At 32.3% G+C, this 14,648-nt stretch overlaps 1 protein-coding gene across 2 annotated transcripts in view; it reads left to right on the top strand.

The window, feature by feature from the left end:
* The window catches only part of LOC128582307 (ALX homeobox protein 1), a 234,209-nt gene extending 219,989 nt beyond the window's left edge, over positions 1 to 14,220 (top strand). For both annotated transcript variants that reach the window (XM_053586068.1, XM_053586069.1), the window contains 2 exons: positions 249 to 377; positions 13,593 to 14,220. In XM_053586068.1, coding sequence (XP_053442043.1) covers positions 249 to 377; positions 13,593 to 13,913 — 450 coding nt within the window. In that variant the 3' untranslated portion in view covers positions 13,914 to 14,220. The remainder of the gene's footprint in view (positions 1 to 248; positions 378 to 13,592) is intronic.
* The last annotated feature ends 428 nt before the right edge of the window (positions 14,221 to 14,648 follow it).

The raw sequence follows: 14,648 nt of genomic DNA, 5'->3' as shown, positions 1-14,648 counted from the left end.
GCTTATACTTATCAAATAAAATTGTTCATAGTCTCCTGGCTCTTTCTCTTAAATTACATTTTTTCATGGACATATCACTTGTCAGGATACAAGAGAAAGTAAATTTGGATCCTTTTCTGACATAAAGAAATTCCTTTAGTAGTAATTTTGTTGACCTTGTTTACCTTTCTGCTTTGAAGTCTTTCAACTTCATATTTGCTTTATCGAATATTTCTTAACCAAAATTTTACTTTTTAAAAAAATATTAGGTCTGGTTTCAAAATCGAAGGGCCAAGTGGAGAAAAAGGGAACGTTACGGTCAAATACAACAAGCTAAAAGCCATTTTGCTGCCACCTATGACATATCAGTTTTACCAAGGACTGACAGCTACCCACAGGTATGGTAAACAGAATACTGATCAAGAAAAGTAAATGTGATTTGTATTTTCTTAAAATGGTTAATGTAGGCTTCATTATATTTAATACAGTAGTCAAGAATGAAAATTTAACCTTCAAGAGACTTTCTCATGTTTGGTAGATTTTTATTTTACTATATTATTTTCTTTCAATCATTCATTTAAAAATATTTCAGGGTCTCATTGTTTTGAACTCTGTTGAACATTGCAGAGAATCAAATAGTATCATTTAATGATCTGAGTCTTTTATTCTACATTTTAATTATTCAGATTCTCTTCCTTCATTGACTGTTGAAAATACTATAAATAAAGGATTGCCTGGCCTGCAATCTCTGTGGCTGTTATTTTTATGAACTGTGCTAAAACCTGGTGTCAAATACAGCCTATTAAGCCCTTGGTTTAAAAATATTTCTCTTTTCCTATGTTGTCTTTTCAGATTTGAAGTTGTCTGAAGGACTAATTTGGTCCTTTATGACTTAAAACAGAAATAAAATTAGTACTAGACATGATATTAAAAATTAATCATGTATAAGAAACACTTCCCTTCCTAATGAAAACTCTCTAGCCTCATTTCAGAAAGTGTTAGAAAATTCTGTTCTCTTTTTTCCCAATTTAGAGTGTATATTTTTTCTTTCATATTTGTAATTCATATAAATAAAATGTTTTGTCTTTCTAATTCCTTTAGTGTTGCTTTTTCCTAATACTGAATAATGATATTCAGAACTGTATTTGATACTTGAAAGAATGCAAGTTGTGCCTCGTGCTCTGTTATTTAATGGTCTGCATTGTTAGAGCCACTGTGAAAACACAGAGGAAATGTGTCCCGGAGGAATACCTTGGTAACTGAGTTGCTAGATCATCTCAGCTCCAAACATAAAGATTTCTTCTCCTTCAACTGTCCAGGAGTGTGAGTGCAAATTCAGTCCTTTCATATTGTTCTTCCCTTGTGTTCTTATGACCTTCGGGACCTTTAGACACTGAAGTTCATGTCAGGAACTTCACTGTTCTACATAAACCCACCAAATATATTAATGTTATGTGTTAAACAGAACCTTAGAGATTACGTTGTTGAACTACCTCATCTTAAAAGTTATGAAAAAGGCTCAATTGCCTGAAGGAATTAGTTTGTTATCATATAGATGGTTCCTTATAGGACGGTCTCTAAAGGTCTGCTACAGGGAAGCCTTTTTCCTAGGGATTTGCTAGAAGGCCAATGTCATATATACCCTTTGAGTAAACATCACATACCCACCTGTCATTGGAAGAATCTTATTTCTCTTTTAAAATGTATCTTAAATAAGTTACCTTATTATTTTTTTTTTCCTATTTGAAAGCATGAATATTCTTCTGGTAACTTACCATTGTAGGGAAGGCAAAATTTTGGTCACCAAATATTTTTAAGTGCCTTAGTTGGGTTCTAATCAAAATGCTGCAAGAAGGTGCACTCTCTATGCTGCAAGTGCTATGAGCTCTTGTCTTCCATCACTTATTAATGCTACTTATAGCTCTTACTATATGTCAGACACTGCTCTAAGCAGGTTACATATCCTATCTCATGTAATCCTTATGTGGTATGTGTTACTACCTATCTCCATTTCTCAGATGAGGAAACTGAGGCACAGAGGGGTGAGGTCATTACTCCGTTTCATCAGTGGTGAAGCCTGGATTTGGCCAGAATTTGGCTCCCACTTGACTTACCTTAACCCTTGCCGAACTTTCTCTCCAGGTGAATAAATTAGGTTTTTGAATGATTGACAAATCATTACCAAAGAAGTGTAAGTATTGAATTTCGTTATTCAAGTCTACAGTTTAGTTCAGGGGAGCAGGAAAAGTACACAGGACAAATGAAATAACAATAAAAATAGAGAAAGAATTTATCTGATGTGATTTTGAACTACTTGACTGTGTTGGCTTCAGGTGTAATAAAGTATCAATTTATGAACATTATTCATACGGACTTAAAGGATTTTACCAAGTTTATCCCACAACACTTGGCTATGAAATATGGTTTTCGACATTGTATGCTTTTACACTTCATTTCTTTGCTTTTAAACCCCACTTCTGTTTTTCACTTCCGTGTCCCTGGCTGTTGGTTCCTTTGTCTTTGAATACTCTTTCTTCTTTAGTACGGAAGTGGTTCTCAACCTTCCTAAGGCCGCAACCCTTTAATACAGTTCTTCATGTTGTGGTGACCCCCAACCATAAAATTATTTTTGTTGCCTGCGATTCATGAATAATAATAAAAATTACAACTGTAAAATGCATAGTACTTTTCTGTGTTGGTAAGCCATTTAATGTTTTGTTATTAAAAAAAAATTCTGAAATCAAGTGTCTCCAGTTTCCTACTGTAGATGTTAGATATAGCCAAGGGATATTGTATTTTAGCTTAAAAATTGCAGTAGATTTTTTTAGTTAGTTTGGTATATAGTTATGCCAAAATCATGTCTTCCTAGGTTTAATCTAAAGGGACCTTTTTTAAAAATCATGTCTTAAAAATAGAAACTTACAATGGGAGGAATAGGGACAGGAATACACTCCAACAACTCAATGAAATAATACATCGAATTGAATTACTGTTACTAATTACAGAAAAAGTGTTAATAACAGAAAGTTGGAAATTAGAAAATGTTGGTGACAGGACAAAAATTTAAAAAATTAACAATTTGGCAGGAAAGCAAAAATAAAGACAGAAATACATGAAAAGCAGAGATGGTTTAGCAAATGCTCTCCTAAATCTTGCTCAGTGTAGATAATCATCTCTGGCATCAAGGTATTTATATATACCATATGTTAGTTTAGAATAGTAATGAATACTTTCTGAAATTTTTTAATAAATATGTTTTTGCACTGGTCTTCATTACATTGTAGTAATAACCATCACAATAAAAATAATAACTAATAGTTGGAGGCATATTTACAGCCACATGCTGTTCTCCCTTCTTACACATTATAAGCATTAACTCATTTAATTCGAGCCCAAGTTTTATTAGTTCAGAAGCCCAGAGCTTTTTATATAACATTATCTTCTTTACCTGCTTCATTCATCATTGAACAATGAAATAATACAATGTTGGCCCTAAAACATCACATCGCTCTGGAAAGCAAAAATTCTTCCCTTTTTAATATTTATAATAACATAAAACATCTAAAAAGCATAAAGATATCATAGATTGTTTTAAGATATTGTTTGTCTTAAGTTTGTTCATATTTGCTAGCAACCACACAGTGAGAGATGGGATGTCCCTAGTAACATACTTCAAGGAAGTATGTTTTGATTTATTGATACAAAAAATAGTATCTTTTATTAAGTCCTTTATTTTGGCCCAAGGTAACAGTTATTATTTGGCAACAATAATGTGTGATTTAGCTCATTAATGTGTGATTTAGCTCATTAATTTCTTTAAGATGTGACTTTTTTTTCTTTTTTTTTAATTAAATCATAGCTGTGTACATTGATATAATCATGGGGCATCATTCACTAGCTTCACAGACCGTTTACCAAGTTTCACATATACCCTTGTAAGATGCAACGCTGGTGTAATCCCACCAATCCCCTTCCCTCTACCCTCCTCCCCTCTCCCTTCCCTGAGATGTGGCATTTTTAAAAACAGTTTCATTGCTTGTGAAGAATCTTCCGTGTTGAAATCCCCTCTGCTAACCTCAACCCTATTTCCTCCATGAATACTCTGGACTCTGCCCTCCATCAGCACATGATTTTCTCACTGACCAGGTGGTGGGTTGTATAAAAAGTCCACCTCTCCGTTGATAATGTAAAAAATTTTAAAGATGATCCATTTCTTCTGTTGCTACAATGTTTAGCAAATTACATAGACATTCAATAGCAAGAATCTATTGATATTAGGTACAAACGTGTTTATTATTTAGCAAAACCAAAGCATTTTAAAAATAATTATAGCGAATAAAATATTTTCCACTAAGGTATAATAAGTATTGTTCTGGAGGATTATAGACATCCTTTGCCTCTTGCATAAGACATTATTTTCATGTTCTTAGGTTTGGTTGGACGATATGGGCTTTCACTTTATCATGTAGTAGATAGGTAACTTTGGGTAAGTGTCATCTTCCTAGATCTTCAAATTCTTTAATTGTAAAATGGAGATATGGTTGGTGCTAGTGATGGTCGTGGTTTTTTTGTAGATTGTGAAGATGGCGATGGTGGTGGTAGTGGTCTTATTTCTGCTTTTGTGAGAATTAAGTTGATTTCTAAAAAGGAGAAGGAGAGCCTATTGTTTGTGTACAATAGAGTTGAATTTGAGTAGAGCCAGGGACAGGGTTTCACAGTCTGAGAGTCATGGATTCAAGGTCTGACTTGCTGACTTTTGGCTAATGAATTAGCCCATTGGAAAATTTCCCCTCATTTATAAAGTAAGGAGACACGTTCATACACTGTACAGTTTATACAATGTATAGTTAATACAAAATACTTAGGATATTGAGGATATTGCCTGTTACATAATGTGCTAAATAGTAGCCATTCTTCCGTAAGCCCATTAGTCATTACTAATTTTGTTCTAAAGTACCTTCCTCCCTACATACCTAGGCTGTTTACAGGCCTTCTTACCTTGTAGCATGAAAGCTAATCCAATCTGTCAGTAAATTTACTGTTTAGGGATCTAAGGAAAGATCAAATGCAATTAAGTAGTCTTTCCTCTTTAAATTAGGGCAACCAAATACAGCAACTTTGAGAAAGTGTGGATATGCATGTCTTAAACCCACCAGAATTATTTCTCCTGAAAAAAATATTTTCATTAAAAATTTCAGTAAAAGGATTGAAGTATTTTTCCCACAAAATTTTGAGTGACTATTACTTAATATTCTATAATGAGAATATAATATTCTATAATGAGAACCATCACTTAATCTGTGTTTACCAAATGTACAAAGGAGCCCACTTAGTATCTTGCTTTCAATTGTTATTGATGACTTGACAAAAAAACCCTGGGAGTTGAAACACCAAGCCGTAAACTCAAGATATTGGTAATTTGTAGGCACTTACATAATTTAAAATGCAGATTAAATCTGTATAAATTGTCTAGAATTTTTAAACATTGAATTCTAGTTTTTATGTAATAATGATTGTGAAGGTATTGTTCATCCTAACTTTATTTTAACACCCGTGTCTACACTAATCTTAAAGTTTACTTAAGCTAAATAAGGAATGTGGAACTTACCTCCTTCCTCTGAACTGGAACATTTTAAAGGCACCTGGAGCGATTTTTACTTTGGGGGAAAAGTATCACATTTTTATTATTGTTATTTGTATTTTCTTCCCAAATATTTGAAGTAAACAACCAAAATCTTCTAAAATTGTTAACAATATCGCTATAATTGTGTATCATGTAATGTATATTTTCACATCTGTGAAACAGCCAGTGAGGTGGTCATATAATGATACAGTGAACTTTCTCTTACGATGAGTGGAGGGGCAAAAATGTTACTACCATCATTTGGTCAACAAATCATCTTGATATTGCACAATTTGTCCCTGATTGTAAACACAAATATTTAAAGTCACAGGAGTATAATAAGTATGTCTTACTAAAGAAATATAGTTTTTACAGGGGATAAAACTGTATTAATATAGTGTTTATATAAATGTGTATAAAATATTTCATATATTAAAAACAAGTTATGTGTAGCCTGGAAACTTTTTTATCAGCATCTGTTTGGTGGAAAGTGCATCTGGCTATAAAAGGTGAATATTACTGTTCACTTTTATTCTGTAGAAATATTCAATTTTTAATTAAAATGTTAGTATTTATTTTGTTGAAAATGCAAAAACTTTAAAGTGATAAAGAATATGATCCCCCAAAAGTGAGGTATATTTATGTTTAGCTTATGAAAATAATTAGGCTTATTTTTTGAAAAATGTAATATTCTAAAAAAAAAGAAAAATGTAATATTGGGATTTAACTGTACATAATAACAGCTTTTTTATGTCTTTTAATAGGTGGCCACTGTAAAATCATTGAATACGTTTTTATTTATGAAGAAAGTAAACAAATAATTCAAATAAATTACTAAAATAAATAAGGCAAAAGTAAAAATAAATTTTTGCAAGGTACTGATGTTAATCTGTATGAAAACTGTGTCACAGGAGAGTAGAGAAGACCCAGGCAGGAAATTAGGCCACTGAAGCCTAGAAGTCTATGAAAACAAACCTGTGAGTTAAAGTCTGTAGTTTGTGCTATTAGTGTTAGTGTGAATCTTATGATGTACTTTAATCCAGAATATAGGCATGCCATATCTATCAAGTCTCATGTCTCTATGAATTTTATTTTTTACTTGAAATCAGGGACATTAAATAGGTAAATTTTTTACAAATGCATGGTTGATTTTAAAATCACAAAAATCAAATTTTGATTTTATAGTTTATATAGAAGGAAGATGGATAAAATCAGTAGTTATACTCAGGTTTTTAAGAATAAACTCAACGCCCAATACGATAAAAAATATTCTATGCAAATTAAAATATCTGCATATTTTATTTATGTTATTTATAATTAAGGAAACTTTATAAATGTTCCTTATAATTGCAAATTTCAATAGGGTAATTGTGTTGCTAAAAATAAATGAGGCACAAGTGAACCATCAACAGTTATCATGCACATATTAAAATACGCAAAAAATAAGATAACACATCCTTTGAAAATATCCCATGATCATTCTTGTTTGGCAATAATAAATCATATCTCAAAAGCTAGGTGCTATTATTTTATTCCCTCCTTAAGTGGGATGATTAGAAATGTTTCATTGTTAAAGTATATATGGTAAGATGTTCCATAAACCTTATTTTTAATAATCGAATTTACTATAAAATTTAAGAATACAGCCAACACCAAGACAAAGAAAAACTCTTATTAACATTCTTATATCTCAGGCTTAGAAAAAGAATATGGTGTTATTCTTAAAATTTCCAGACATTAACATTTCATATGAAACTTGGTGCTTTCAATTTTTGCACTCACAAGAGATAAACACTTTTATTTTTCTGTTAAGACATTCATTTCTTAGATCATCAGTCTTATATGAGTGTTTCATTTAGTAGTGATTTGTGTAAAGACTCTCTTCTCTTACTGGTTCTAAATCCTTGTATACATTTCTAAAACAGAATTTTATTAAAAAATCAAAGTGCTAATCAAGAGTATGTGACATTTTTCTGATGAATAAATTTGTAATCAGTTTAGTTTTATAATACTATGCATTGAAAAGTATACTTAAGGAATTTTTGAAATGTAAATAGATTCCTAAAATCTTAATGTTTTCTGTGGCATCTTAAATTTATTTTGATGAAAATTAGACCTAAGGAAAATGTGCTCTCACTTTTATCTCAGTACCTAAAGCATATGCAAATTGATCCTTTCAATACTTAATTCAAGTTGGATTTTTTTTTTTCCAGGTAGACAAAGTCTCTATGTGTGTTGTCACTGGTAGCAAATTCAATACTTAGCAAATTCAATACTTAGAGATACACTTTTTCTCCCTGCCAGCAACTTGAAAAGTTAACGGACCCTGAAGTTAGCCAACAGCTAAAAATATCTGCAAGTTACTGAGCATATAATTCTTATCAATGTTTTGTCACCCTGAATTTTAAAGGAGACATGCCATGAAGTATGTAATAGTTGCCTAAAAAAATTGAACTGTTTTTGCAGAAACCAATGTTTTTTTTAAAGAGATCATACAAAAAATCTGGTACATTAAATTACACAGTGCTAATGTGCTAATAAATTTGTGAGGTAAATATTGAATAGAATACAGAAAAGTCAGGAAATGTAAACATTCTGTCAAAGAGCAAAAACTGAAGTCAACTTTTGGATTTTAATAAAGAAGGTATTGCTCTAACATCATGACAGGTACCTCTTTGTCTTTCAAAGATCTCTGTCTTTCAAAGTACTTTGTGACTCCTAGAGGGAGGTAGGTGAGCATGGAATGTCAGGGTAGAATGTGCACATGGTGTGTGTTTGTCTATGTGTTGATGAAAATAATTATTACAGATGTTGGTGGCAGGAGGTAGGAGCAGTTTATGTAGAGAGGACACAAAGCGTTAAGTAGACCTAGAAAAATATTATGTGATCAGTTGTTTTGGAGATGCTTTAAAATGAAAAGAAGATTGCTGTCCATTTTTATGTCTTTCAGTATGTTTATTAAATTTGATAGATGAGTGTCTTTTAAATAGCACTAACCTTAGGATAGAAAATACAAAATGCTGCCATGAAACCATTTGATTTTCCTTCTTACATCGTGCGCCTTGCAAGTAAGGCAAAAACTAGAAAACTCACTTTTCGTTGAAGGATTTTAAAAAAAAATTAGAAATTATTCTCTGTTATAAAATCAGTAAATCTATTAGAAATATCCACCAGATTTATAATACTAAAATCGACTTTATGGTTTTGTTTACAAAGACTATATCCATAGCAAGTTTCTAAGGGAAATGAGAAACCATTTTCCATTTATAAGGATAATTATTACTTCTGTTTATTACAAATATACAAATCCACAGTGAAGAACTCGTGTGTCTGTGTGTGTATATATGTTTACTCTCTGCTTTCTCTCTATTGCTCTTAATTCCTTGGAAGAAAAGTGAACATTAAATGAATTGAGTTTCGGTTTGGAATGAATCAGACAAGAAAAACAACTTTCCTCCAAAATTCCAAAGTTGTGGTATAATTGTTAACTTTTTATTTGGTTAGAAAAACATTAAGGGGCACATGTTCAAAGTGGGGTGTAGCCAGTCAGCTGAACTTCCCATTCATGCCAATGGGAGGCAGTTGGCTAAGTTCCCTGGAAAACACTTTGAACATACCCCTAGAATTTTTTTTTTGAAAAACTTTGCAGAGCACATTAAAACATGAAATATTTCTAGGTTCTCCACTCCTTTTAAACACAACAAAGGAAAAAAAAAAAAACATTTAAAGGCAAGCAGTCTTTTCTTAGTCTTTTCTTTTAAACACATGTAAGAAAGATATGGGTATTATTTAATAATGTTGATTTTGGTTGTCAAGCCCATGAATATTAGACAGTTAAACGCCTACAAAATGCCCCAAATTGTAATATCTGTGGAATGGTTCCAAAAGAAGACTAGCTATCCTATTAAAAAAAAAAAAACAGCTCTTTTGTTCCAAAATTTAACAATAACTGTAATTTTTATTTTAAAGTGTCAGTAAGATTTTGATGGTTTTTTTGGTTGACAAATAAATAATATGTAGTTTTAGATAATATGTCTTATATATTCCAGAACAGCTTAAAAATGACCACCTAACTTGTTAGAGAAGTGAAGGGGCAGAGTGAGCCCACCTGGTCTGCAGTAGATTTAGTAAACAGTGAGCTCAAACAACTTTGCTCAGCTATTGCCTTCTGATATTAACAGAAGCAGATGGTCTAGGACAGATTTCTAGTGCTCTAGGGTATGATTATTCTGTCCTCGATGCTGTGTATTGATAACGGTGAAGGATATTGACAACCTCAAATGCATCCAAAGCTACATGACTGAATTGATCAGAGCCTGGAATGCGGGCGGTAAGAAGAATGGTTAAAGAGACTTGAGAAGTGCACCTGGAGTGAAAAGACAGGGATTGTGCCTCAGTCACCTGGGGACATTTTAAGATTTTTACATCTAAGAGGGAAAAGACTTATTTTTGTTTCATTTTGAGAAACATAAATAGAAGCCATAGGTAGGGGAAGATAACAGCTCACTTGCACAAAACTCTCCAAAAAAATGGAAAGTTTTTAGAGCAGAGTTGCTTTTTATCACAGGACATAACAAAAAGGTGTACAAGTTTTCACATTCGGAAGGAAACTGGACTCCAATAGTATTTCCTAATTTCAATTGATTTGCAGACTTATGTGTGTGTCTTATTATCATTATCATTATTTTAATACAGATCCTCGAGCAATGCCCTATGTTAAATGAATCAGCATCTCCAAGGAGATGCATGTATAGTGGAGAAAAAGTGTTTAATGAGAAAAAAAACTTTAAAAATGCCCAGGTAACTGCAATAGGAATGTAAATTTCATCGTTTCTGTTAAGATTAGTGAGCATGGTGATTTTAGAGTTCAGATCATTAAATAAAAAATTTAGATACAATTGCATAACTTGTCCACAAAATTTTGCTGACACCTGCAAGATGGATTGGTCTAAATTTTCTTTTCTCAGAGATTTTTCAATCACTTGATGAATTTTTATTAACGACTTTACATATACTATGTTAGGCCCAAGGAGGTTGAAACCATTGTGAGCAATGATCATTGGTTTTTCTTGCAGAGAGGAAAGCCTATGAATGCACACCAAGGAGGGATTATGAATAAGTAATAAGCAATTTCGACTCATAAAACTAGTTATGTTATTGCAACTCTACCTTCAGAGTTTGCAATCTTGAGTGAGGTTTTTCAGCTGTCTTTTCTACAGAATGGGAATAGTAAAAGCTCACGTTGTTTAGTGTACTGAAACCATTAAAAATGTTTGTATTTTTTTAAGATGTAAAAATAATGCCTGGCTTATGGTAATTACTTGGTAACTGTTAGCTACCAGGAGCACGATCTTGATTGTTATTCAATGTTTAAACATCCACTGGGATGCTACAGAGAAAGTAAGGTCACAATTTACCAGGGATCTTTACTTTTATGATTTATACCTAAATTTTCAATGTGGGAACCAACAAGGTCCTCAGCATCCAATAAAGATGTATCAAAAATTTAAAAATCAAAGACAAATCAGGGATGGTGTAGGAAAGAGGAAGAGATATTACATTATGGACCCAGGATCTATTAGGAAAAATGTGTGAGAGTATCTCCACCCATGGAAATAAAGGACAAAGTCTTCAAAAGATTTGAGTATCTTCTCAAGCCCACCTGAAATATTGCTATAGTAATTTGCATTATCAATCATTTCTTCTCAGGAAACATGTCTATATGTTGGATATTCTTTCATCAAAAGGAATGCATTTAGCATACTTGATGTGTCCAGATGAGTCGTTCTGATCAAACTAAAATTACTTGCCTATATCATGGACTCTAGAGACTTTTTTAACAGTCTAAAGGTCGATTGGAATTCCTTTAGGGAGAAAATATTTTCTTAATTTATATTTATAGATTACCTTCCTCGAGCTTTCCTTACTTTTCTTTTTTTTTTTTTACCTAGTTGGAGTATATTTCTGTGCATTTAGAATATGACTGGACTGTTTTAATATCAAATTCTAGCAACACCATGTATAAATTGAGAAATCCTTTAACAAATAATAGTGTAGTCTTTCTCCATCACTATGTTATCTTCACTATTTCTAACAAAAATAAGCAAGCACATTTACTTTCATTTCTGAAAACTTTTTTGTCGGACATGTGACTGTGGTTTTTGCCATGTAGTACAAGGTTTGATTGTCAGATAAAAATCTGACAGATTAAGTTAGAAGGCCTAGTTTGACAGAGTAATTATACTAATAGCTCTTCTGTTGGTATCAGATACATAACTCTGAAATCATCGACACCAATCATTATATTTTGGCTGAAGTGTGATATATAAAGTGAGCCAAAATTAAAATGACATAGCCCATTATGATTTACGGATTAATAAAATAAACATATCATATGTCTAGATGCATAGATTTCTCTCCATCTCTCTGTGTCTGTCTCTCTTGCTGTCTCCTCTCTCTGTATTTAACCAATTTAAATCAGCTTATATATATCTTTATATAAGAAACCAGTTTTTAAGACAAAGCAGATATAAGCATCTCTCCAATCAGTGAAGCCCTCGCTAAAATGAATGTTTAAGGTTTACTTTTATATAGTTAATTGATATTTCTTGAGTTACAGAGTAACTTGTCTACCAGTGTGATTTAGAATATTTATTAATATATTTTCTACTATTAATTGAAAAAACATTGTCATAGAAAGTATGATTCAAGCACGGGTGTTATAAGACTATACAGAGGTTATGTGTACTAACCTAGAATCTTTATATACACATAAATATAGGACAATGTATGTGTTACAATCACCTATGAGTTCATCCTGATTATTATGATTTTAAAAGATGAGAAATCTGGATATGAACATGTATATTGCTGCTGTGTTCTAGTAGAAACATTTAAATGTATTATAATAGTGTTTGAAAAAGCATACGATTTTATTACATCTTAAAGGCTGTAGCTCCTGTCACTCATCAGGACTTTCGCTATGCTTCCCGTGTGATGACTGGGCTTTTTCTTGTTTAAATTGCTTGTCTACTAAGACTGAGATACTTCCCACTTAAAAGTCATATGATATAAATTCTACTTACTGTTTCTTTTACGTGCTGATAACTTGAGAGAAATAATGTGCTGGTTGGTTGTATTGGATTGAATTGTTTTCTGTAAAGATTTAATAGTATGAAATTCAATTTTTTAGGTGCACATGATAATGCAGGCTTTCCTATTATAGAAGATGTTATATAGTACTTCATAGATAACATATTTTTACTAATATTTGTATAATTTTCTCATCTATGCTTCTGTTGTTTGGTAATGGCCCATGTTTTAGAATCCTTTGTTCACGTGTCAGATGTCTGTTTCAAATTTACTATCCCATTTATAAATCTTAGAATAAAGGTTTAAACATGTGTATATTTCTCAGATTCTTAAAGTTATTTCTTCAACACTATAGGATTCAAAAAGCAAGGAGAGGGAGAATATTTTCTAGAATGAATTTGATCAGAAATAAGTTTAGAGAACAATCTTTTATCAGCAATGGTTTCCGATAAAAATGGCCACACCAAGAGTCCAACTTCAGAACTTAAAATAAATGGATTTGTTTTCTTTTATTTAGGAAGATGAAAAGTATCTTTAAACTTAAGACCATATTTTAAACTACTTTTCTAAGTATAAGAATTGGTCATGAATCATGACTAAACGTTCCAGGTTTATTTTAAAAATCATGATCATAAAAACAATATTCAAAAGATTGACATGTTCAGATATATTTTATGTGGCCAAGTATGTGAGTTTTGGTGATCTATTACAGTATAAGAAACCAGAGGAATCTATTATTTTTCATTCATTGTTTCATGTACTTGGAATGTATTTACAGAGCACCCAACAGGGGCAAACAATGAATAGTTCTCCAAATCTAGTCAATATGATTTCACAAAAGGAACAGAACAAAGGTAAGAGGGTGTAAATGTAATATCTGTTCTTTTATATATTCCAGATTCAGAACAATTTGTGGGCAGGAAATGCAAGTGGTGGCTCTGTGGTTACCTCGTGCATGTTACCACGTGACACTTCCTCCTGTATGACACCTTATCCTCACTCGCCTCGGACAGATTCCAGTTACACAGGGTTTTCAAACCACCAGAACCAATTCAGCCACGTGCCCCTCAACAATTTTTTCACTGACTCTCTTCTTTCTGGGGCTACCAATGGACATGCATTTGAAACAAAGCCAGAGTTTGAAAGGAGGTCTTCCAGTATTGCCGTTCTTCGAATGAAAGCCAAGGAGCACACCGCCAATATTTCATGGGCCATGTAACATACAGTACTCTTTTGTTTTTCTCTTAATAGCAAAGTAAAACGTTCTTATTTTTCATATTTAAAGGATGCCACAATAAGCTGCTGTGTGTGGAATTGCTAAAGGTCAAGATATTCAGTGAGAGCAGCTTAAATGAATAGTTGTTATTTAACATTAAAATCTAAGAATGAACCTCTGAAAAAACAAAATAGGTTTACCATGCACCCGACTCCACAGAGCTGTTTTAGTAGTAAGATTTTTTTTCTATCATACAAGTGAATGAAATATGATCGTGCAACTTCTTCAAAGAATAAATGTATTAAACAAATTCCTCTGTTATAGATTGATTTATGTTACTTCTGTATAACAAGAAATCCCTTGTAAAATAATACTTGATAAAGGAGGAAATGTCAAGATACCAGAGCTGTCAGGTAATATTGAACCAGGGTGTTTGGAGGAGTTAACTGCCATTTCGGGCTCCAAGAAGCAGTGGGCATATATTCCTTGTTGCTGAGAATTTATTTCCAGCTTCAGAAGATTTTTTTTTTAACCTCTAGATGTTTTAGTTGATATTTCCACTCTGTGAAATAAAAAGAGTTATTATAAAGTGCCCAGCATTTTGTGAAATAATGTGGGCTAAAGGAGAGAGCTGGAGAAATATTCCATTGTGATTTAAACTATTGTCATGAGGACACATTTTTATAAATACCATCTTTTTATCAAAAAACCCGCATGGACTCAGTGACTAGGTTATCA

Source organism: Nycticebus coucang, chromosome 3 (assembly GCF_027406575.1).
Source record: "Nycticebus coucang isolate mNycCou1 chromosome 3, mNycCou1.pri, whole genome shotgun sequence".
Classification (NCBI taxonomy): Eukaryota; Metazoa; Chordata; class Mammalia; order Primates; family Lorisidae; genus Nycticebus; species Nycticebus coucang.
The sequence above is the reverse complement of the archived record's forward strand: the minus strand, read 5'-3'. Positions and strand labels throughout refer to the sequence as shown.